Source organism: Emydura macquarii, unplaced genomic scaffold (assembly GCF_026122565.2).
Source record: "Emydura macquarii macquarii isolate MOO-44397 ecotype Brisbane River unplaced genomic scaffold, CSIRO-AGI_Emac_v2 contig_1348, whole genome shotgun sequence".
Taxonomy (NCBI): Eukaryota; Metazoa; Chordata; order Testudines; family Chelidae; genus Emydura; species Emydura macquarii.
Window position 1 is genome coordinate 23,550,685 of NW_027131485.1, and position 24,973 is coordinate 23,575,657.

General features: G+C 48.7%; 1 protein-coding gene across 1 annotated transcript in view; it reads right to left on the reverse strand.

Moving 5' to 3' along the window:
• Nucleotides 1-24,973, reverse strand: part of LOC137155244 (ankyrin repeat and fibronectin type-III domain-containing protein 1-like) — a 508,614-nt gene that overhangs the window by 71,708 nt on the left and 411,933 nt on the right. Inside the window, exon 8 of the mRNA XM_067551451.1 lies at nucleotides 441-569. Within this exon, the coding sequence (XP_067407552.1) occupies nucleotides 441-569 (129 nt within the window). The remainder of the gene's footprint in view (nucleotides 1-440; nucleotides 570-24,973) is intronic.

A 24,973-nucleotide genomic window follows, 5' to 3' on the forward strand; every position in this document is an offset into this window, starting at 1 on the left:
CCCTCCAGGTGCCATCCTGGGAAGGACCAGCAGCTGTCTGTGTGCTATACCTCTTATCCCATGAGGTTCCCCTCTGCCTTGCACTGTGAAGGGTCTGTCGGGGGGGGTCTCTCTTTTGGGATCCCCTCTGCCTCACATCACTGGGGCTGTCCAAGACCCCCGCGCACCGGTCCAGCACGGGTAGGGAGAGAGCGGCTACCCCCAGGCCTGTATTACACATGCCACTCAGAGGTCTCTCTGCTAGAGGGTATCTTCCAGCACTGGGAGCAGGAGTGTGAATGGTATCACCCCACTCCCCTTTCTGTGCACCCCCGATATCGCGGCAGACTATCAGACAACAACAGCTGTGGGGGGTCAGACAACCCCTGAGAGAGCCCCCTGCTCTGCGGGGATCTCAGTCCAAAGCTGAGGGCTGGGGTTCAAAGCCCCGCAGCTCTTACCATTCAATGCTCAGAGACCGGGGCCGGAAGGCGGACAGCTCAGCTGAGGCATACTCAGCTTTCCTCCTCTTCTCCTGCTTCTGCTTAACCGACAAGCGGGAGGCAAACTTAGAGAGGCTGCTCTCCGACCTGCAGAGGGGAAAGGAGAGGCATTAACTTCACTGCCGCACCTCAGTGACCAGAGGCAGGTTCACAGCGAAGCAGAGGGAGGCTCAGAGAAGCAGGGGTGAAGCAGCAGGAGCTCAGAGCGAGATGTATGGAGCTGCAAGTCTTAGAATTGATTTAGCAGGATAAATGCTCTCTCTGACCCCTTGCACAGCCCCACGGATGCCGGCAGCATTGAACAGGTACAATGGAGGAGCAGGTCATTAGGCATGGTGCTATCCACCTAGAGACAGAGAGCATTATCTCGTCCCTTATCAAGAGGTGAGTGTGGGGGAGGTTTGCCTTAGTGCAATGAAAGAGAACGTGTTCCCGAGTCCCATCAGGAGCAGAAGGCAGGTAGCTAAGTCAGAGAGCGAGAGCACTACAAGCAAGATGCACTGCTATCTGCAGAGCAATTGCAGCTCAGCAGCCGTGAAATCCTTCTTGCCATGGCAAATCTGCAACCCCAACAGCATGAAGTTCCAAGCATCATCGGCTGCAGCTTCCTGCTCCAGCAGAAATAACACTGTATGGTACGAATGCTTGGCTTCAGTGTCAAACCAGAAAGTTCCTGGTATGGTCAAGGCAGCAGCGAAGGGATGGAAATTGGCTGCTCTGGGCTACCCTCAACGCTGCCTGTCTCACTGCTTGGCAAGATGAGCAATGGCCACAGAGAAGCAAAGGCAGGTGGGAATGACACATGTGAAACTCCTGCTACAACCACAGTCCTATTCATAAAAAGCCCAGAGTGATACACATCCCCAGCCCGGATTTTGAGGCAGCGTTCGTTTCGGAGACTGATCTGGAAATAAACCAACCGGGGAGACGTTTTGGAATAGCAAACAGAACACGTGTGTTTGCGCAGAATTTCAAATGTTGGGCCTATGAGCATTGACCACGTCCCTTTCCCACATGGTTGGAAAGCAATGGGCGAGGGCTGCAGCCACCCAGAAATTTTAGAGAACAGCACTTCAGAGGCTCCAGAACTAAGATGCAACTGTGTCCCCTCTACTCTGTTACAGTCCCCAGGACTCCCCAGCACTGAGACACCCCTGCGTCCCCTCTGCTACAATACAGCCCTTGGGAACTCCCAGCACTGAAACATCCCTGCAGCCCCTCTGCAATGTTACAGCCCCCGGGAACCTCCAGCACTGAGACCCCAGTGTCTGTTACAGCCCCCAGGAACCCCTGACACTGAAACACCCATATCCCCTCTGCTCTATTAAAGCCCCTGGGAACCCTAGCACCGAGACACTCCTTCATTGCCATTACTGTATTACATCCTCTGGGAACTTCCAGCCCTGGGACATAACTGCATCTCCTCTGCTGTGATATGGCCCAGCCCCTACTTCCCTCTTGATCCAAAGGAAGAGGAGAATGCGTGAAAACCCTCTGATCCTCCCTCGGGCTGAGCTGCGATTCACTGCTTCAGAGTGGACTGCTCTGCCTGGTTCCATCATGCCATTCCCTGGACAATGCCTGGGCGGGGAGAGGCCAGAAAAGCCAGGGAGCTGCATTGGGCAGCACTGGAGGATTGTGGGGCTGTAGAGGCCTAGCTCTGGGTAGAATTTGTCCTGCAGAACCTTTATTGGTTGACTTTCAGCTCCCCAGTTCAGCTTCCAGGGCAGACAGATCCTAACAACCCAGCCAAACCCTCCACCTGCCCTACTTGCAAACTGAGCATCAACCGATGGCATTGAACAGTCACTATTGAGTGCAAAAGCACACTTTAGAACCCTAAAATGTACTACTGCTGGTAGTTCATGATATCGGGGCCCCAATGCAGGACACAGTCCCTGCCCTGAAAAACTTACAGTCTAAGCAGACAGGACAGGGAAAGGATACAGAGGGGCACAGAAGTGAATTGACTAGCCAAAGTTCAGCAGCAAAGCTGAGATCTCAACCCAAGTCTCCTGGCTCACAGTCCAGGACCCGATCCACCCGGCCACACTGCTTCTCTGAGAAGCAGTCACTCTTCTCTCCCTTTTAGCAGTAATGCTGCACTGAAGATGTGCAATGTCCTGCAACAGCTTCACATTTCCAACCATCCTCCTCCTTCCCCTTCTTCTGTGCAGCATGTGTGGGGGAGGAGGGAGAGAGAGAAAAATGAGAGCAAGGTGGTAAGTCCACTATGGACTGAGGCCCTGGCGATCTGACACATCTGAATGAGAACCAGCCTCACGTAGTTGCACAGCAAGGAATCGAATGCCAACCTGCTCGTCTGTAAAATGCGGTGTTGCTGTGGCCATGTCAGTCCCAGGATCTCAGAGAGACAAGGTGGGGAGATTATAGCTTTTACTGGACCAACTTCTGTTGGAGAGAGACAGAAGCTTTTGAGCTACTCCAAGCTCTTCTTCAGGTCTTTGAAAGGTGCTCCCTCTGTCGCTGCACCTTGCATTTAGCTGTCATGCTGGGAATCTTTCCCTGACCTGAAGAAGAGCTCTGTGTGGCTCGAAAGCTTGTCTCTCTCACCAGCAGAATTTGGTCCAATAAAAGATCTTACCTCACCCGCCTTGTCTCTCTAACCTGCTCATACGGCATCTGCACCAGTTTATGTAGCTATATTTTTTTTTAAGTTAATACATTTCTCGACTAACTTAAACCAAACAAAATACCCCCGAAAAAGGTATTTCTCAGACATGTGAGCTCTCTGCCTTGCTGTCCCTTGCTGTACAACAATTAAACAAACCATGGCTAGCCATCTTTTTCCAGATATATTTTAAACACAGACATCTTCAATTCATTAACTCTGGTTATTGATTTATTTTTCATCTTACAAATTGCTGTTGCTTGGGACAGGGTGGAGATGGTTTTTTGGAAGGGGAAGACGTCTCTGTAAATATCACCGCTGGGAAAGAGCCAGTCAGACCTTCTGGGGTCATTCTTTACATTTTTAAAAAGTTATTTGCTTTGATGTAACGGATGATAGTTTGTCTTTTAAAAACAATACAGATTTTTCTCAATGCTGCAGAAAACGCTGGGGGAGGAGGAGTTAGATTAGGAACAATTTAAGCATCTCGTTAAGTCGGTCTAATAGAACACATTGCACAAACACCAGTGCTGTCATTGAATCCTCTCCTTTGATCCCATGTCAAAGCACATATTGTAATGAGTAATATTTCACTTAGCTGAGGCTCAGTAAAGCGATCTCTCCTCTCTCGGGCAATTTCTGTCTTCAGAGCTGAGACGAGGGAACATGGAATTAAAGGTTCTGCAGTGATAAACTTCAGAACTGGAACATTTGGGACCAAATTCAGACCTGACATAAGTGGATGCAACTACCTTTCACTTCCCTGGTCCTGGTGCTGCATTTTCCCCTATTCTGGTTAGCCACCTGCCAGGGTACAGCTGCTGTCCTGAATCCGCTGCCCTTGCCTCCTTGCCCAACCGTCCTCAGCACTCTCTGCTGACAGAGCGCTTGGTCCTGTGTCTGAACGGCATTGAGGGCTTTCAGCGCCTATCAGGAAACACTCATCAAAGGGGAGGACGGGGCCCCAAGAACCACAGCGGTAGGAAAGACCCCCTCTGATTACCTAGCCCCTGTCTCTGCCAGAACAGAGTGTTCCTTAAACTGTACTTCCTAGTGCTTTTTGCTGTCTAGTTTTAAGCAATCTCAAGCAACAGTTCTTCTGCCTTTCCCCAGGGGAGCCTATCCTACAGCCCAAATACCCCACTGTCTGGAAGTCTTTGATGTTATTCAGCTTAAATGCTGTTCTTCGTTTCATCTCATTATTCCTAGTAATTCCCTCTGGGATCCCTTCACAGCATCACACTCTCTTCTTGCCGCTTACACTCTACAATCACTGCATCCCCCCAGAGCCACCACTGGACCAAGCTGCAACACACATTGCTTTTAAAACCTTCTTTCTTCAATCAATTCCTCTACATCTCTAGGACTTCTGCAATTAGTCAATTCCCAGTGCCCACAACTGACCACCGATCCCCCCTCCGAGCCCATCACAGGCACCTTGCTGGTCTGCAACCTGATGACTTTGCACATGGATTCCCAAATTGCTGACACTACCAGCCCCAGTCACTTTCATCATCACAACAGTGCTCTGGGCTTCTCCTTCCTGTACTCTGCATCATTCCCCACCCCTCGCCCAGTTAAATCTCATTGCATTACTTTGGATCATATTTATACCTCCCTAGATCCCTTTGGATGATCTATCTATCTAGATATTTATGTGGCCTTCAGCATCTCACAATCAGTAAGGAATTTTATCCTCACAATACCCTTGTGAGCTAGGTCTCTTCTAACCCCATTTTGCAGAAGAGGCTCAGGGCAGGCTCAAGTGAGTGGATGTGAAAGCCAGACAAATCCGAGTTGAAAAGAAGGCGCAATTTTTTTTAACAGTGCGGGTGATTAGCCATTGGAACAAACTACCAAGGGACACAGTCAGTTCTCCATCTCTTGAAGTCTTTGAATCATGACCAGATGCCCTTCTGGAAGATACGCTTTAACTAAACACAAGTTATTGGGCTCAGAGCAGGGTAATGGGGTGAAATTCTATGGCCTGTGTTAGGAGGCCTTTAAAATGTATGAATCTATTAAATGACTCGCCCATGGTCACATGAGAAGTCTATGCCTGAGCCAGAAATTGAACTCTGGTCTCTTGAGACCCAGCTTAGTGTCCTACCCACTAGCTTAGCGTCCTACCCACTAGTCCATCCTTCTGACTCCAACTCTGTTTCCTCACTGGTGTTGATGACCCTTCAGAGTTCAGCATCATCTGAAAATGCCATTAGCATAACCATGTCCAGTTACTGTGGAAAGAAAGGTTAAATGAGACTCAGCCATGTTTCCGGGTTGGCTAGTCCCTCCTGACCCAGCTTGTCACAGCTACCCTGCTCTCAGCGCGCTATTGCTGTTCTGGAGGAACATCTTTTCCACAACTCATTAAACCAAACTCCTGCCTCCTTTCTGGAGCCAAAAGTTCCAATGGTATTTTTTCAATTAAAAACCTAGGAGCATGTTACAGAATCATCTGGCTATTTATACAGCACTGGTTTATATAAATTGTACTGCAGCAGGGAGATGAATCATACCTGCTACACTGTGCCTGTATGCAGATAAATCAGGCAGTGTGCAGTATCCCCATCAGCAAGTCAAATTACTGATCCTCAGCAAGGAATAGGAAGAAAGCTTCAGCATCAATTGTTTCAAAGGCTGGGTTACCACCCTCAGTCCAGTCACTATTCTTGTCCTGTAGTGGGGCGAGGGCTCTCGCCTGGCCCCTGGGGGTTGGCTGGCCTCCTTCCTTCTTTACAAGTCGTCAGATTAGATGAACACAGTTGTCCCTTCTGGTCTTGGAATCTAGGAACTATAATGCCCTGTGTGTGGGTTAGAGTTAGTTGCTTTATTATTGCTTTGAAATGAGGACCCCAAGTGCTCAGATACATTGACTGGGAAACTGGTTGGTTTCACTGTAGCATCTGAGTTGGTATCCTCTGATTACATGCTACTTTGTAAATTTCTTGCAGCAGAGCTGCTTGGCTACTCACAACCGACCCAGCAGGGCAAAGGGGTGGCCCCTTTCCTTGCTCTCATGGAGCAGGGGAGAACACCACCATAATCACAACAAACACCACCACTAACATTTCCATTTCCAAAGCACCTTCCATGGGAGGATCTCCCAGCGTCCCACAAACTGTCCTGGATTAATCCTGACAAGGCTCCGGTGGGTAGGCTGGTATTATGACCCCCAATGCCCAGATGGTAGCATAGAGGTGAAGTGACTTGCCCAAGGTCACAAGTCAAGTCAGTGGCAGAGCACTGGAAAGAACTCAGCTCTCTTCTCTTCTAGTCCTGTGCCTTTACACTGAATTTACAAGACCAGACTCCCTCTCTTACACACTTTGCAGCTAACGGTACACTAGGATTTTCTAGCCCTCCCTTGATCAGTACCACGATACCTTGCACTTCAAGTGCAGATCTGCAGAGGAGGATTTTACGAAGGAAATAAATGGAACCTGGAATGCAGCCTCAAGATAAATTGCGCTGGGCCAGACACCTGGAAAGTTCTGCTTTGTTCCAAAGCTCTTAAGTTTGTTCTGCTACTTACACAGGCAACACGAAGCGGTGCCTGTCTCACTGAGGCACTGCACCTCTCAGAAGGAATCGGCATGAATGGCATTCCAGCAGCTTCACAGCAGTTGATCTAGATGTGCACAAAAGACCTAAAAAGGGACAGCTGCTTTGTGTTCAATGGCCTGAAGATCCGCCGGCTGAGAAACCCAGGACAGAGACAATGAAGAAGACACCCTGTCGCTCCCATCAGCGTGGTCCATGGGGTTATGCACCATATAACCGCTAACCTTCTCCAGGCACTTCCACAGCACTCGTGTCCGTGCCGTTCCAGCCCCCTCCTATGGCCAGAGCTGGAGGTTTCAGACAATGGTTTAAAGTGGACCCACAGCTTCAGCACATGCAGACTAGGATGTCATTCAGGGAGCAGGAACGTGAGCTAGGTGGGAATGGGCATCAGGAATGTTCTCTGGCTTTTTCATTGTGTGGAGCACGTAGGGACACCCCCCTCCTGCCACTCCTTGCTTCTCAAACCACATCCCTCTATGAACTTCTGGGAAAAGCACCGAGGGCCACCGGTGACCCACAGAGAAGAGTCTGAGAGCCAGCGTCCCCCTCTCTCCCTGATTGCCAGGTTGCAGCAGAGCTGTCGCCAGTGTGAGATTTCAAGGACAACTCAGGTGGGCTTTAGGTAATTTATCTCACAACAGAATAGGACATATAAACCAACCACAGAGCTGCTGCGGCTGTAATCCAGCCCAGTTGCATTCTCTGTCTCGGTCTCTGCAACTGGTTCCTGCCTCAGCATATGAAAGCATGTCTCAAAGAGTCAGCAGGAAACGTGGCCAGGCAGCACATCCCATGTAATGAGAGGCAGCTTTATAACTTCCGGCTGGAGCGCAGCCCTTTAGAGCATGCAGCAGGCCAAGTGGGTACTAGCTGAATTTAATCCCAACCCAATGAAAGGGGACTAAAGTCTTGCACAACCATTGCACCAACTCAACGCTTTACTGAATGTCACTTTTTCTCAGTGATTGCTACCCAGTGCCTGAATAACCCTATGGTGCCTTCCAGCAGGGGAACTCTGTTTGGCAAGCAAGGTTTGGCATTTCCAGGGCTTCTTCCTCAATTCTCCACCTGCACAGGTTTCAATTCATTTTCTCTTTGCCTCAGAGAAGCCAATGGAGCGCACAGAGAAAACCATCAGACGAAATATCAACTGACGTGGTGGAAAGAATCCTCTCCTTCCAATCAGAGAAGGTTGTTCAGCTACCATGTTGTATTGTCAATCACACCTCTAGGATTTACCATCTGCCAGCCAGATTAAACACGTTCATTGCCCCATTTCAACATTTATATCAGAACATTTCATCCTACAAAAATAGCTTTTGGCTACGGAGAAGCTTGCAGCTATTCCTTCCTAATAACAGCCCTGATCCCACTACCCGCAAAAAAGGCTTTAGTTTAACATGCCAACAAACTAAAACCAGCAGAAAACATGATTGGGACATGGGAATTATCACAGCTAAGTGTGTGTGTGGGGAAAGGGGGAGAACAGACATCACATTCAATCTTAGATAAAAGTACAGCTTCATGCACATAACGTCACATGGCAAACGTGGCCGTCGCACCAGCCTCAGCGCCTGCTCCTTGAAATGAGACAAAGTAGCCTAGACCAGATTAGACACAGATGCTGCTGGTTTCCTCCTAGCATTGAGGGGCACTGCTATGTCATAGATTCATAGACTCATAGACTTTAAGATCAGAAGGGACCAATATGACCACCTAGTCTGACCTCCTGCACAACACAGGCCACAGAACCTCATCCAACCACTCCTGTAATAGACCCCTAACCTATGACTGAGTTATTGAAGCCTCAAATCATGATTTAAAGACTTTAAAGTTCAGAGAATCCACCAGCAAGTGACCCATGGCCCATGCTACAGAAGAAAGTGAAAAATATTCTTAGCAGCAGTCTCTAAATTGGGCGTATTTTGATAATTTGTTCTATTCTTCCTACAACTGCTCTCTGGTAAGTTTCCCTCGGACCGCAAAGAGAGCTCTGAGAAAGCAACTGGCAAACCCTTCCCCAAAGCAGCACCTGCTGAGGCTCAAAGCTAGGGGTCCTGGCTTCACCAAGGAGCTGTCTGTTCCCTTCCTTGCTCATTCTCTTCCAGCCTCTTCTCCTCCACATCACAGGCAGGGAAGACATTAATGACACTGCTTCAACTCTCAAGCCAGAAAACTCCTCATCTGACCCAGACAGCGTTCTCTGATTCTACCACCACAATGGATGACTTTTCCAAAATCACTGATTGTGCAATGTTCACGGCCACCGGAGCACTGGCAAATGAAAGAAGAGACAAACCCAGAGGAAGCAGGGTCAGAGCTAGACACCTTGGCTCTGACTTCATCCTCAGTCAGCTGAGCCCTGCTAAGCTGTCACAAAGATGTACCATCCCCGGCCCAAAAATGACTCATTTCCCCTTTATAAAGGTGAGGACAACATTTTAAAACCTGTGTTCTACTCGCTTGCCCATGGGAATGGCTGAGTGGCATGTGGCAAAGCTGAGTTGAAACAAAAAATATACTGAGTCCAAATCATCCCTAATAGCTTCACTGGCTTTACATCCGAAATGACCTGGGCCCAGGGTGCTCCAGATGCCATCATGTTAGCATGTATTTCCTTTGCAGTATAATCAGGGGAAAGCTATTAGAAGTGAAATCCCAAAAAACAGAATCAAAGAGCAAGCGCGCACCATATCCCAACCCATTCCACCCCACATCTCACCAGTTCCTTCCCGTGCTATACCCACCAGAATAGACGCCCACTAACTACCTCTCCTTCCTAATTCTGCATTTGGCTCTCAGGAATGGAAGACTGGAAAACTTATTGCAATCTGTATTTACAGGAGGTCGCAGGCTTGATCATACAATGATTTAAGAGAATCCAGAGTCTCAGGAAGAAACACTTATGCTTGTGGGGTGATTATGTCCAGTCCAGAGTCTCACGTGCAGTGTTACAAGACACTTTGCAGGCAGGAATCCTTGCAGGCAGTTGGCTCAGACTAGGGCCCGGGGAGGCAGAACTCCCTTCCATGCAATGCTTACAGAAAGACCAGATTGCAAGGAGGCAGCACTTGCGTTTGTCCAATAGCTACAGACAGACCAGAACTGGTGTAGGCAGCACCTGCCTTGTACAAGTCAAGCCCTGCAAGACACATATCTATGCAGTAGCGGTGGAGACAGCACATGCATTTGTGCAGTCGAAATAGAGAACCCATATTCCAGGCAGGAAGCACTTTTACTTGTGCACTGACTAGAGACAAGCCAAAGACTTAGGAATCGGCATGTGCTTATGCAATGGTTATAGTTCAGGAAGGCAGCATATATCCTTGCGCATTAGTTACAGATGGCACTCCGTCCCAAGAGGCAGCACACGTGCTTACAGATAGGTTAGGCTAATGTCCTGGGACACAGCACACACTCTGGCGCAATGGTTATGGGCAGCCCAGACTCTCTACAGGAAACAAAACTGCTGAATTATTTTGCTGCCCTCCCTCCAACCCCATGATTCTGTCACATAAGGATGCACACATGCCCGGCGCTGAGACTTGGGAGGATTGATCGCACATGACCAGGACCCCAGAGACAGGCTGCTGGGGTGAATGGAGGAAGGGAAAGACCATCGCTCACTACGCGGGTTACATTCTGGAGAGATTCGGCGGCTTTTTATTTACATGGATGCAGTTGGAATCAAAACCAATCTGACCATTAACACCGGGAGCTGCTTCCCAAGCAGACAGCAGGCTTTTAGGCAGTGAGGGCTTAACGTTCCCCAGGCTTCAGAAAGGAGACAACACCCAATAACCCTCCGATCAATCAGTGTAGCGCAGGTGTCTTGCTACAAAACCCGTTTCACCTGGATGCCCCAGAATGGCATGTTCTTATCCCAGCTGCTGTCTTTAAGTTGCAATGGTCCCATTCACCACTATTCTCCCTGCTGCAGCAAGCCCAGTACTTGGGAAAAATGCCCCTGAATCAACATCTTGGGGAGTGGGACCCCATGCCAGCGGGCTGCACCACTGGTAGCCCCCCACTTAGGAAAGAATGCCAGAACCAGGTACAAACTGGCTGGCTTTGGAGTCCTCTAGCCGGGTGCCCAGTGCCCCGTTCGCTCACTCACCTGCCAATGCGCCAGTCCCCTTTCTTTCAGTCTCTCCTGATTCCCCTTCTTGGAAGGATCAGTTCATTTCAGAAAATGTTTCAAACAAACAACCCCCCCTGCCCTAACACACATCCACGCGTGTGCCCGAATGCTCAGTCACAGCTAGTCACTCATACTGGGAACAGCCTCCATCGGTCCCCGTCCCACTCTGCAACTGCCAGATCCGCCCTTGATCTTATCCTGCCTACGCATCCCCCCCCCACGCCGGCCCTTCCTCCTCATTCGCCACCTATATTTCCATCGCCCATCACCTCGGTTCCCTTGCTCTCAGCTCCACTTTTTTTTTTCAATCTTGTTTCTATAGAAACGAGATTAGCAGAGGGGGAAATAAAACAGCCCCATGTGACTCAGATTCCTACACTAAAGAATCTCTCTCCCTCTCTCTGTCTGGCTCACTCTGACTGGTGTTTTACATAAGAACAAGTCATTGTGCAGGCTCAAAAAAAAAAGCAAAGCAAGAGAGTCAGTAGCAAAGGATATCTTCAGCTCAGCAGCAGGGCCTGTGGGGGACCGGCTGCTGGCTCCCTGCTTCTCAGACACTCGCAGTGTAACCTGCAGGAATTCAAAAAACACTCTCTCAGTCAGCTTTCAACCAATTCCACTGACGGGAGCATAGCCAGAGATGAAACCACTTGGCTATAATGTCCTTTTACCTGCAGGAATACCAGCCTCCAATAGAAAACTGGTATGACAACTCCCTTCCACCTGGAAATCTGGCCACTCAACAAAAAGATCTGGGTGATGAAAAGTTAGTGGCTTAACAAGAGGAAACCACTGGTAGCCTATTCATTCAGTAGGCATCAGTGGCTAACTCCAGTCATTGCACACCATTTTTGGTCATGCTCCTCGCCATCGGCTGCAGTCAGAGCTAACCAAGGCATGGCTTGGGATGGGTTGGGGATGTCATATCCTGGCACAGGGCAGATGGAGGACTGGGGAAACTGATCATGTAAAACGCTGAGCACACTCAACTGCCTCTGAAATCAAGGGCAGCTGAAGGTGGGCAGCATGTTGAAGGATTGTGTCCTACTAATCTTCTAAAGGCTTCATTCAGCCCACTTGATTCCCTGAGCCTCCAACACCCTGCATGCAGTTCTTCACCCATTACATTCAGCAACAGGTAGCAAATGCTCATGAAGCAATTGATATCTTCACTCAGCTGCATGGAGCAGTTGAAATCTTCAATTTCCTTGTTGGTGTGGGATTCTCCAAAGTCCAAGAGCAGATTTTCCTAGTTAATCTTTGGGGGACTTTATTGGATTGCAGACTGCAGTGCCCAAACCCTCCTCTCCCCTACCCTTCCAGACACAGCATGAGCAATGGCCATTCAGAGCTTTATGGGGCAAAAACTTCAGATGACAAAACCACATCATATTTGTACAACCTTTCTTGCTCCATTGTGTGCATCTGCCCATCTCCAATGCCTACACATAGCCAAAGCTGGCACCACACTGCCATATATGCAAATGGAGAAGTTATGTACACCCTGCAAATGTCAAAACAAACCAGCTTTTGGCCAAGCAATGGGTCTCCCCCCATTTATTCCATATGAGCTCATGGGTTTGATGCTTCTCTCCCGAATTCTGAAAACCTGATCTCCCAATGTCTTTAAAAAAGGGACGAAGGAGGATCCGGGGAATTACAGACCAGTCAGCCTCACTTCAGTCCTTGGAAAAATCATGGGAAAGCGGTGGAAATGATATACCTTGACTTTAAGAAAGATTTTGATACAGTCTCCCACAGTATTCTTACCAGCAAATTAAAGAAGTACAGGTTGGATGAAAGGAGTATAAGGTGGATAGAAAGCTGGTTGGATCATTGGATTCAATCGATAGTGATCAACAGCTCGATATCCAGTTGGCAGCCGGTGACAAGCCAAGTGCCCAGGAGTTGATCCTGGGGCCCGTTTTCTTCAACGTCTTCATTAATGATCTGGAGGATGGGGTGGATTGAACCCTCAGCAAGTCCATGGATGACACTAAGCTAAGTGGAGTGGTAGATATGCTGGAAGGTAGAGATAGGATACAGAGGGACCTAGACAAATTGGAGGATTGGGCCAAAAGAAATCTGATGAGGTTCAACAAGGGAGTCCTGCACTTAGGATGGAAGATTCCCATGCACAGCTACAGACTGGGGACCGATGGATTAAGCAGCAGTTTTGCAGAAAAGGACCTGGGGGTTACAGTGGATAAGAAGCTGGATGAGCGTCAACTGTGTGCCCTTGTTGCCAAGAAGGCTAATAGCATATTAGGCTGCATTAGTAGGGGCATTGCCAGCAGATGGAGGGAAGTGATTATTCTCCTCTATTCGGCACTGGTGAGGCCACATCTGGAGTATTGTGTTCAGTTTTGGGCCCCTCACTACAAGAAGGATGTGAACATATTGGAGAGAGGCCAGCGGAGGTCAACAAAAATGATTAGGGGGCTGTGGCACATGACTTATGAGGAGAGGCTGAGGAAACTGGGCTTATTTAGTCTGCAGAAGAGAAGACTGAGGATTTGATAGCAGCCTTTGATGGAGCTAAGCTGTTCTCAAGGGTGGCAGATGACAGAACAAGGAGCAACGGTCTCAAGTTGCAGGAGGGGAGGTCTAGGTTAGATATTAGGAAAAAATTTCACTAGGAGAGCAGTGAAGCACTGGAATGGGTTACCTAGGAGGTGGTGAAATCTCCATCCTTAGAGATTTTTAAGGTGACACTTGAGAAAGCCCTGGCTGGGATGATTTAGTTGGGGTTGGCCCTGCTCTGAGCAGGGGGTGGGACTAGATAACCTCCTGAGGTCCCATCCAACCCTCATCTTCTCTGATTGTAGGTGAGGCCAGGAGAGATTGCAGTGATGGCAGTGGAAGTTCTTGGTTAATTTCAGCTAGAACACAACAGCAGTTTAACAACAAGATTAACAGTTTAACAAACAAGATAATTTAGTAATTTAGGACAGAAAGTAAAGAAAAATACCACATCCAACTGAAACTGCACTGGGAGGCGGAATGCAGGTCCTACTGGAATTTGGCCAGAACAATGGGATCACACATTTACCATTACAAAAAGCATCACAAGATTTTTAATGAGAAGAAGCAATCAGGACCTCAGCTCTATGTTACATTTGCAAGACAGGTGTCTCTAGCAATGCCATGCCCCCAATTCCACGACAAGGCATTGGTCGAGTACTGACGCCGGTGGAAGAACTCACCAGCACTACTTCCTGAAACACCTAATTTTCCTTGAAGGTGTCCCATTCTTTTGCTGACCTGAGTCAAATCCAATGATTTCATAGCCTGAGGTCTGGCTGCAGGCTATTACATTAATTGCTTTCTCCTTCCTGTGTGTAATGTTATCGAATGGCGTAACAGTCACAATAGGTGTTCATTTACCGTGTGACGTGCTCAGGATAGATTAGACAGACAGAGCAGTAATTGGCAAGCTATCTGTAGAAACAGTTGGCCTAGCAGTATTCAGCCATTACAGTCTTCTCAGGGTGTATCATCTTGGAGTGGTTATCAGTGTGTCCTGTCTTATAACGTATGAAGTTGGGTGGGGCTGCAGGAAAAGGAAGCTAAGGACTTTTGCACTGATATGCTTATGGCGAGTTTGCTACACAGTCAAGGAAGCAAGGCAGGGCAGAGCAGGATCATACTCTTTAAACTGCCTCAAAAGTTTAGATCAAAGGTTTCATACGTTAATGGTCTCAGCTGAGCACCTGAGATATGCTGGTTCACATCACAAGGTAGCTAAGCAGCTAAGCACAGCTGGCCGCTTCTGGTCTGGGGGAGGAACAGTATTTCCATTGCAGTTTAGGAACGACTTGCACTTTGGCAGAGACATCTCGAGGCCCCAGAGTAAGTCCCAGGGATACCGCAAGCTGGGCTCTCCAGGGAGGTCATGGGTGGGACTGGAACGGCAGAAGGAGCAGCAGATCAAGATGTCCGTGAACAGGAAGCGCTGTGAAGAGCTCATGACCAGACTCGTGGGCTGCATAGCTCTGGATACAGGTGCAGTGTGTGTATGGTAAGCCTGCACGCCTCCTCTCTGTACTACCCTCAACTCCAACCAGGGCGAACTGTCTCATTTCGTGAGTGCCTTAAACCACCCCAGATGGCTCAGTCTGGGTTGCAAAGCCATGGTAACACATTAATCCCTTCCATGCCAGCTGAGTGAGCCCTTCAGAGTCTACGAGCACAAGGCAGATGCCCTGCAGCAGGGAACCAATCAGCCCTTGTGTCTATTCACCACGTATCCAGTTTTCTGGGTGGTTTTTTATAAAAAGCAGCAGGCGCCATTTTTCTGGCATATCTCTGTACGGAGAGACGGGACACAGCCAGTTAAACTGAATCCACGTTGGGCTCTTAGAGATGGGTAAGTTAGTCTTAGCAAAATCTGGCTCTGAAATACTGAGTTTTGTGAGGGACTCCAGGCCCCGTGCAAAGTCCTCTATTTAAAGTATGATAATGGGGTCATGAAAACTTCCGCCAACAAACCAGCTCTGATACACACAGCTAATTATAGTTGGCATTATCAGGATCCAGTACAATTAGCAAGTCAGTGGATACTATCTATTTCTGATCACAGACACGGGGCTCTGAGGTGCACCCGGGGGTGAGAGCAGGGGGATGGGAGGGACAGAGATACTTCACATGTAGGTCTAAATATGTTGCACAGCTGTGCTTGAGAATTATGGTAACGTGGGTTTTAGAATGAGGGTATTTATAAGAAGGACCAGAAAATAAACTCATTGCAAAATTTCCATGCAGCTCCTGGTCTCCTTACCTAGTGTTGTCAATTTCACACCCCTACAGATCTGGGTAGAGTTCAGTGCTTAAGACCCTCACCCCAACTTGGCCTGAAGAGTTTATGTTAGTGGACAACACAGTCTGAGGTCTCTGGTACTGACCCCTTCCTTCTACTTGGCTTCCTCATGGCTTGGGTCTCAGCTGCTCAAGGGGTGAGTTCACGAATTCCTGCTGGTGGGCACGTCGCTTGGTTAACACCCACATTGATTCCTTTCAATGAAGCTCTTGTGTTGTCTCTCTTAGATTAGGTCTAGGGGTTTAGAGGAAAGCAATGTAATGGAAGAAATCCAACTTGGCATGCCCAGTCTAAGTTCATTAAATGCACCTCTCATTACTGGCTCTGGGGCCATGCACAATCAAAAATGCAAGGTCAATTAACTAGCGTCGACTAGGGATAGGCTCAGCTCAGGAAATGGCGTAAAATGATAACTGGAGTTGGCTGAACTTTTTAGAACAAAAATCTTTCTGAATTTTTAAACCCCCAAAAAAGGTAACTTCATCAAAATTGAAATGTTTGGCAAAACCAGGCTGATTTCAATGCACTTTTCAATCTTTGACAGGAAAATTCAAAAACAGACGTTTCTGTTTAATTTCAAATTGAAATTTGCCTTTCATTTTGGTTTGCAGAAGTCCAGCTGGAAATTTCAATTTAAAACCCAACAACATTTTTTGTGTCATTTCCTTTAAAATTTGTTCAGTGAAAAACTTTGGCAGAAATTAATTTGGTGGTTTCAACCAGTTCTAATAATAACTATCCCACAGCCAGGGCTGGTTTAAGCAACGCTGGAGGTCCCTGAGATACCAGTTGATTGGATCTCATGTGACATGATCCACGATTCAGTGTGCAACACTTATCCCATGACTCTGCCATCTCTCGCACTAACTAGCCTAGCTGCATCTTTCTTAGCAATTACTAAGGAACCCAGCACTGTGGCAGTGTGTGTGTGTGTGGATGGAGTGGGAGCATTTCTGGTGAGCATTAGTGGAGTAGTGGATGGAGGCTGGACAAAAGGAAAAGAGAGAAACATGTGATTGCCCCTGCTAGGACCTAGGGAAACCCATTCTTTTTCTCCAGACAGCTCATGTTGCTTTCCCCACAGAGCTCTGAGTCACCAAGAAGCAGCTCTATTCTATACAATGCAACCGTGGAGCACAAGCAGTTAGAATGACACCGGCCCACTGCCCCGATGGGGCGGGGACATTATGGTTTGCAGGAGCACCCCTGCAGCTGTAGGTCTGGCACCACTGCTCTGATCCCCTCTCCCCACTAGGGGAAAACCCAACTGAACAGCGAGTCTGCACCATGCATCCTCGGGCTCTGCTGAACTCCTGAGGGAAGTGGGTTTTCACAGAGCATGGTGCCTTGTGCCAAGGAAACCATGCACCGAGCCTCCACATGTGTAGAATTGGCAAAAGCACATCAGCTGACCCCAGCTGTCATGGGAGTGCCTAGGGAGGGAAGTGGCATCACCGCAAATCCATACAGCCAGCATCCTCAGCGTCCAGACAGGCAAGGCTCAAAACAACGAGGCATGGGACTCCTGAGCTGTCTTGTTGGAAGGAAAACCCCAGGCGTGGCACTGAAATGCTTGGGCCACCGCTCCGAGACAGAGCCTCAAAGAGGGTGGGTGGCAACAAGTCTCACAACGGAGCGCTGAGTGATGCGGTCGGGGATGACAGTCCCTGGCAGATTCATTTTACGGGGAAATTCAGAGGAGAGGGAACTGTGCGGTGGCCTTTCCAGCCCATGTAGACCAAGGGAGGTGAGAGTTTGCCCAAGGCCTTTGATCAGCAGCAGGAGCAAAAAGGTACACGTTCAATTGACACAACCCCCCATCGTGCCGATTCTCCCTGGACTTTAAAATGACACCTGCGTGTAGCTGATTCCGGAGCTGCCCAAGGCTGGATTATCCCATGGTAGCAGCAAGTGACAGAACAGTGGGGAGAAGGACCAAACAAGGAGCTAGATGGAGAAGCAGAAAAGATGGGGTTGGGAGGAGAAGGCAGAGAAAAGGCTGAGTCTGTACCTGAGCTGGACTGCTGCTGATTGCAAAACTCCTTGGTCTGTAGGGGCAGCAACATAAACCATCTAGTCCAGCATCTCTTGTCTGACAGCAACCAGTTGCAGCTACTTCAGAGGAAGGGGAAAGAAACCCTAGAGTCAGTAGTTCTGGGATAACTGGGGAAAGTTTCTTCCTGACCCCAATAGATAGAAGTTGACTTGTGCCATGATGGATGAGGGTTACTATCTCTTCCAAAACTCTTGTTTACTTTCAATCTTTATTATTGTAATTCTGAATGTTCTTATTACCCATATAAATGTCCAGTCCTTGCTTGAATCTCACTAAGTTCTTGGCCTCAAAGATTCCTCGTGGCAGTGAGTTCTGCAGGCCAATGGTGCATTGCATAAACACACATTCCTTTTTATCAGTTTTGTGTTGAATTTCAGTTTCACTCCAAGGCAGTCCATCTTCTTAACAGCTCCCATTATTCTGCTCAAGAGACGCTCACAGGTATGGCCTAAGCATATTTAGAACATGGGAAAGGTATGCAACCTGGAGTGTATGAAGCAATGATCATGGCCCAACCTGGAGTGTATGAAGCAATGATCATGGCCCAACCTGGAGTGTATGAAGCAATGATCATGGCAAGTGCTGCAAATGCCAGGCTCATGCAAGGAAGGCCAGTTCACATCATTAGAAAAGCTATTTAAAAGGTTCAGTCCTGGAGGGTGAGCGGTGGCCAATGTCTAAAGCTAAAAGTTCGGTCTCACTTTATCCCACTCTCAGTCTCAGTTTCCCATCTCTCTGGCAGTTAAAAATGAAGGGAATCACTGCTCTCCATCTCTCCTTGCCTCACAATGAAAACCAAAATGATACTCTCCTACTCCTCACGCCTCACCTCCAAAGCACAGCCTTTATGCCAGGGACATCATCTTTCTATGCAGCCTCTGTCCCAGAAAAGCCGGGATCACCAGCCAGACTGGCTGCTCTGAAAGAAATACCAGAGGCATTTAGTAGCTGAGAAGCTGGCCAAGTACCAGTTGGCCTGAAGTGCAATACAAGCCAAAGGGAACTAGGCCTGATAATCTGGAGCAGGGGGGAGGCACATAGACTAGCAGCAAGACCTCCAGATCAAAGCGTTTAACTTCACTAGCATTTGCAATACTAAAGTTTATATGCTGAAACCATGCCTGGGAAAACAGACCAAGACCCAATAACACAGGCCTGGAAGAGGCAGAGAAGGGCAATGACCCTTCTGTTTTCTTTGCGTCACCACAGGAGGGTACTCTGGCCTACCAGGCTCCTCAAACAAAAGGAGGATTTGCAACATAATCTGAGGCTGTTAGGTAGGAATGAGATGGGATCCAGCAAGTGGCAAAAAATCATCATACACACATGCAAAATATTTTTCTTCCCAGACATAAAAGGCATTACACAGGCAATGAGAAGGATCTACACGTAGAGAGGAGGAGGATTTGGTGAGGAACGCTTTTGTGGCCAGAAAGGCTCTGACTGATTTTTCAACCTTAAAATGTATTTTTGTCAAGGGGAGGAACTCAGCCTCAGTGGAAGAACCGAGGCAAAATTCCCCAGAGACAGAAGAAGGAACGATGCAGAAACCAAGCCTGTTAGCACCAGCAGTGAGAAAGTTGGAACCTGAGCTTGAGCTTGGCAGCTCCCAGAGTGAGTTCTAATGATTTAGCTCCTTTCCCCATTTCTCCGGAACGTATATTGTGAGCTGCTTCAATTGTGTAGACCGGAGTTCATGCAAATGTTAGCCAGGAATGGCTGGGCGGGTGGTAATATATTGAAGCTTAGAAAGACAGTGATTACCGCTCAGACTTCTTGCCTTGTTAGGCATGAGAGGCCTTTAGGAGATTCCTTTTTTTGTTGTTGTTGTCAGCAACCTTTTCCCTCCAAAAAGAGAGGCCAGCAAAAAGGAAATGAACTGACATTCCAAATAGCAAGAAGATTCATTATTCCCAAATCAGAGACTTCGTGCCCAACCTTGCTCCCATGGAAATAAACAGTAAAACTTCCACTGACTTCAATGGGTGTGTATGTTATATTTATACCCACTTTGCGGCCCCTTTATACAGCCAGAGAAGTGATCACGGTTAGCGAAAATGAGAATCAGGCCCAATCAAGTTGCTCAGTGTTTCCAACTCTTGCAATTTTATCACAAGTCTCACAACAGAGTGTTTTTGTGAGAGCCCCAGCTTTGCAATCCTATGGCTATGTGAGAATCTCAGCTTTCATTTAAAGAAAAAGAAAGTTTCTAGCCCTCATGGTTGCAGGGAAAGAATTAAAGCCATGACATGAGTATGATCTAAAGCTCAGAAACTAGATGATAAATACAAAGAACCCAACATGTATGTATAGTTCAAAATCTCATCATTTTTGAGCCATTCTTGGGATTGTTTGGTGCCTAATTTTTGAATGCTTGCAATTGGCAGTACTATATGGGACTTACTTCACTGAGCAGTGCCACTGATAAAGGACGGACCCCAAAAGAGGAGGCTACTTACCTGTAACTGGAGGTTCTTCGAGATGGGTGGTCCCTACTTGTGTTCCATACTGAGGTGTGCATACGCACCTGAGTCTAGAAGCGTTTCTTAGCAGTGGCCATTGACCCGCACATGTCATGCGTCTCCTCATGGTCGCAACTGAGGGTATAACAGGTCGTGCGGGTCGATGCCACTTAGCTTGGTAGCAGGCTCTGGTGGATGCCCTCCTGCTTTGGGTTAGGGTGTGTTGCACTGGAGTGGCACATGCTCTGTCTACTCCCAAGCCCCGCTACTGTGTGAGGAGATCCGGGAACATTCAGAGGCAGAGTGGTGCACGGCTGCAAAGTCTGAAGTGGTCCATGAACCAGAACTGGTGTGGCCAGAATAGGGCTACAAGAATTATGGGAGCATGGTCCTGGCAGATCTTACACAACACTTGTGGGAGGAGCAGAATGGGGGGCAAGGCGTAGCAGAGGTCACCCGTGCAGGGGAGGAGAAGAGCGTTGGCCTGCGAGTCTTCCTCTATGGCTTCCCTGGAACAAAGGGGCAGCTTTTGGCTTTTGTGAGTGGTGAAGAGGTCCCATCATGGGGTGCCCCTTCGTGGAAGAAGAATAGGAGTGTGGCATCATGTAATTCCCACTCGTGGTTGAGCATGTCGACTAGGGCATTTTGGGTGCTGAGAGGTACATGGCTTGGAGTGTATCACGGTGCTTGATGCACCAGTTCCAAAGGTGGATGGACTCAGAGCAGAGGGAGAGAGACTTTACGCCACCCTGCTTGTTGATGTACACGACCGCTGCAGTGTTGTCAAAGAGTAATTGAACATGGCGGGACCAGATGAGAGGAAGAAATGTCTGGCACATTAAATGGACTGCCCTCATTTCTAACATGTTTGTATTATATGCTTGCTGGCGTCCCGATCCTCTGGGCCATGTGATGGGAGGTGTCCGTTGTGAGGCTTGACAAAGCCCTGGTTGGGATGATATAGTTGAGGTTAGTCCTGCTTTGAGCAGGAGGTTGGACTAGATGACCTCCTGAGGTCCCTTCCAACTCTAATATTCTATGATTCTATGATTCTATGGTGGTCTGTGGCATGGGAGGGGTGAAGGGAATACCAACCATAACCTTAGGAGGATCGGTCCACCATGTGAGGGAGGCCAGAACCGTCTAGGGAACAATGATTCTGGCCTCCAAATAGTTCATGTGGAGTCTGTAGCTGGAAAGGAGCCACATCTGGAGGCAACACATGTGCAGACGTGCATGCAGTGCCACGGAGGTATAGGCTGCCATATACAAGGAGAGAGAGACAACAACAGATCATAGAATCATAGAGTTGGAAGGGACCTCAGGAGGTCATCTAGTCCAACCCGCTGCTCAGAGCAGGACTAAGCTCAGCTAAATCATCCCAGCGAGGGTTTTGTCAAGCCGCAGCTTAAAAACCTCTAAAGATGGAGATTCCACCACCTCCCTAGGTAACCCATTCCAGTGTTTCACCACCCTCCTAGTGAAAAACTTTTTCCTAATGTCCAACCTAGACCTCCCCAACTGCAACTTGAGACCGTTGCTCCTTGTTCTGTCATCTGCCACCACTGAGAACAGCCTAGCTCCATCCTCCCTGGAACCCCCTTTCAGGTAGTTAAAGGCTGCTATCAAATCCCCCTCATTCTTCTCTTCTGCAGACTGAACAAGCCTAGTTCCTTCAGCCTCTCCTCATAAGTCTTGTGCTCCAGCCCCTAATCATTTTTGTTGCCCTCCACTGGACTCTCTCTAACTTCTCCACATCCTTGTTGTAGTGGGGGGCCCAAAACTGGACACAATACTCCAAATGTGGCCTCACCAATGCCGAATAGAGGAGAATGATCACTTCCCTCCAACTGCTGGCAATGCTCCTACTAATGCAGCCCAATATGCTATTAGCCTTCTTGGCAACCAGGGCACACTGCTGACTCATATCCAGCTTCTTATCCACTGTAACCCCCAGGTCCTTTTCTGCAGAACTGCTGCCTAGCTTGTCGGTCCCCAGTCTGTAGCTGTGCACGGGATTCTTCTGTCCTAAGTGCAGGACTCTGCACTTGTCCTTGCTGAACCTCATTAGATTTCTTTTGGCCCAATCCTCCAATTTGTCTAGGTCACCTGTATCCTATCCCTATCTTCCAGGATATCTACCACTCCCCCTAGCTTAGTGTCATCTGCAAACTTGCTGAGGATGCAATCTACCCCATCCTTCAGATCATTGATGAAGATGTTGAACAAAACCGGCCCCAGGTCTGACCCCTGGGGCACTCCGCTTGTGACCGGCTGCCAGCTAAACATGGAGCCATTGATCACTAGTCGTTGAGCCCTATGCTCTAGCCAGTTCTCTATCCATTTTATAGTCCATTCATCCAACCCATACTTCCTTAACTTGTTGATAAGAATACTGTGAGAGGCCGTAACAAAAACTTTGCTAAAGTCAAGGTATATCACGTCCACCGCTTTCCCCACATACACAGAGCCAGTCACCTCTTCATAGAAAGCAATCAGGTTGGTCAGGCATGACTTTTCCTTAGTGAATCCGTGTTGACTATTTCTGATCACCTTCCTCTCTTCCAAGTGCCTTAAAATGGATTCCTTGAGGACCTGCTCCATGATTTTTCCAAGGATTGAGGTGAGGCTGACCGGTCTGTAGTTCCCTGGATCCTCTTTCCTCCCTTTCTTGAAGATGGGCACTATATTTGCTTTTTTTCAGTCATCAGGGACCTCCCCCAATTGCCACGAGCTTTCAAAGATAATAGCCAATGGTTCTGAAATCACATCAGCCATGGTGAGTGGTTTGTGACACAGTTCTGTAATTATGGCCATCAGCACTGCGAAGTGGTCTGTCGGAAGTGTGGCGAGGTGGGCCTGTTAAGCCTCGTGGGTCTGCGCTCCCTACGGCTATACCGGTGGTGTGGCTGGGTGGGAGCAAGGGGGGGGAGGGGCCCGGTCCTGCCCTCTATTCCGGGCCCCGACCCAGGGACCCTGCGAGGAGTAGCCTCAAACAGCTTAGTCCAGGGGCTACTACCTTCCCTGGGTCACTCGTCTGTAGCCCCCCCTGGCTTGTGGTCCTCCTTCAGTCTCTTTTGGGCTGGTGTCCTCTGGTCTTGCCTGGACAGGCTCCTTCTTAACTCCCGTGGCTGGGTGCTCTCGCCACACCCACACTAGCTCCTCCACCAGCTCCACACCTTGTAGTAGCTCTGCTCCACTCTACTTCGTTCCTCCACTGACTCCACACCTTGTAGCAGCTCTGCTCCGCTCCCCCACTCAACTCCCTCTCAGCTGCCCCCATCTGCCTGACTGGGAGGCTTTTAACTGCTGGGTCAAGCTCCTTGATTGGCCTCAGCTGGCCTAATTGGCTTAATTGCCCTGGAGTAGCCCCAGCTGGATTACCCAGGGAACAGGGATTTGCTAAGCATGGGGCTGATATATATGCCTTCCAGCACCCTCCTATAGCTGTCAGGGCTGGCACCATCACAGAAGGAAGGATTGCACCGCTATACAGTCGAGTCGAGCTATGCCCCAATAAAGTGGATTGTCTGTGTAGGTACCTACACCACCTTCTCCTTGAGAGAATATCTAGAGAAGTCAGGAGATGGTGAAGGGCAAGGATGATGGAGGTGATTTCTTATTGGGTGACCGCGACAAGGAGCTGGTCATCCAGGTAGGGGTATACTGAGTAGCCAAAGTAGCGTAGTTATGGTGCTACAACTGTGAAGCCTTCGTGAAGACATGTGGAGCCATGGCTATGATGAAAGGGAGGACCTGAAATTGGTAGTGGTGGTGTCCTACCCAGAATCAAAGAAACTTCTGGTGGGCTGGGTGAATGTCAGTGTGGAAGTAGGTGTCCTTTATGTCGAGAGAAGCAAATCAGGTTCCGTGGGGGGGAGAGATGGGATAATAGATACCAGCGTCACCATGCAAAATTTGGATTTCCTGATAAAAGCGTTCAGTAGCTGAAAGCCAAGGATGGGGTGGTGCCTTCCGTCTTTCTTCGGGATGAGGATGTATGGGGAGTAGACACCTCATTCGATGTAGGAAGGTAGAAACCGTTCCATGGCTCCCATCACAAGAAAAAAGTCTAATTCTTGGTGGAGAATACATTGATGGGGAGGGTCTCCTAATGGTATCCGGGGGGGGGTTGACGTGGGGGAAAAGAGAGAAATTCTATGGCGTATCTATGGTGGCTGATCTCCAATACCCAATGGTCCATGGTGATCTTGTCCCGATTGTGGTGGGAGTGGGAGAGATTTGTGGGTCTTGACCGTCACGTCAAAACTGGGGCTTCCGGTGCTGGTGAGAGAGGTTGGCAGAGGTAGTCGAGGCGGAGGCAAGGAAGCGTGGTCACTGGAAACGGCATTGCCTGTGTGGGGCTTCCTGCTGGCATTGATAGGACACGTGAAGGTGGGAACGGAACTGCTGTCTCTACTGTCTGCGTCGTGGCGCCAGAGGGTATATTCCTATCGACTGTAACGTGGTCCTGGAGTCCTTCAAAGAACAAAGGGACTCATCAGTCTTGCTGCAAAACAACCTGTCCTCAGCAAAGGGGAGGTCCTCAGTTGTAGTTTGGACCTCTGGGGAAGCCGGTTGACTGGGGCCAGCATGAGTCCCAGTGCATGATGATTCCTGTCACGAGTGAGTGAGAGGATGTGTCTGCTGTGTCAACAGTCACCTGGAGGCCCACCTTGGCGACGAGGCCTCCCTCATCCACCAGCACCTGAAATTGCGGCTGTTGGTCTGGTGGCAGTTTGTCCCAAAACTCTGCTAGCCGCACATAGTTATTCATGTTGTATCTGGCTAGCAGAGCCTGAGAGTTGGCTATC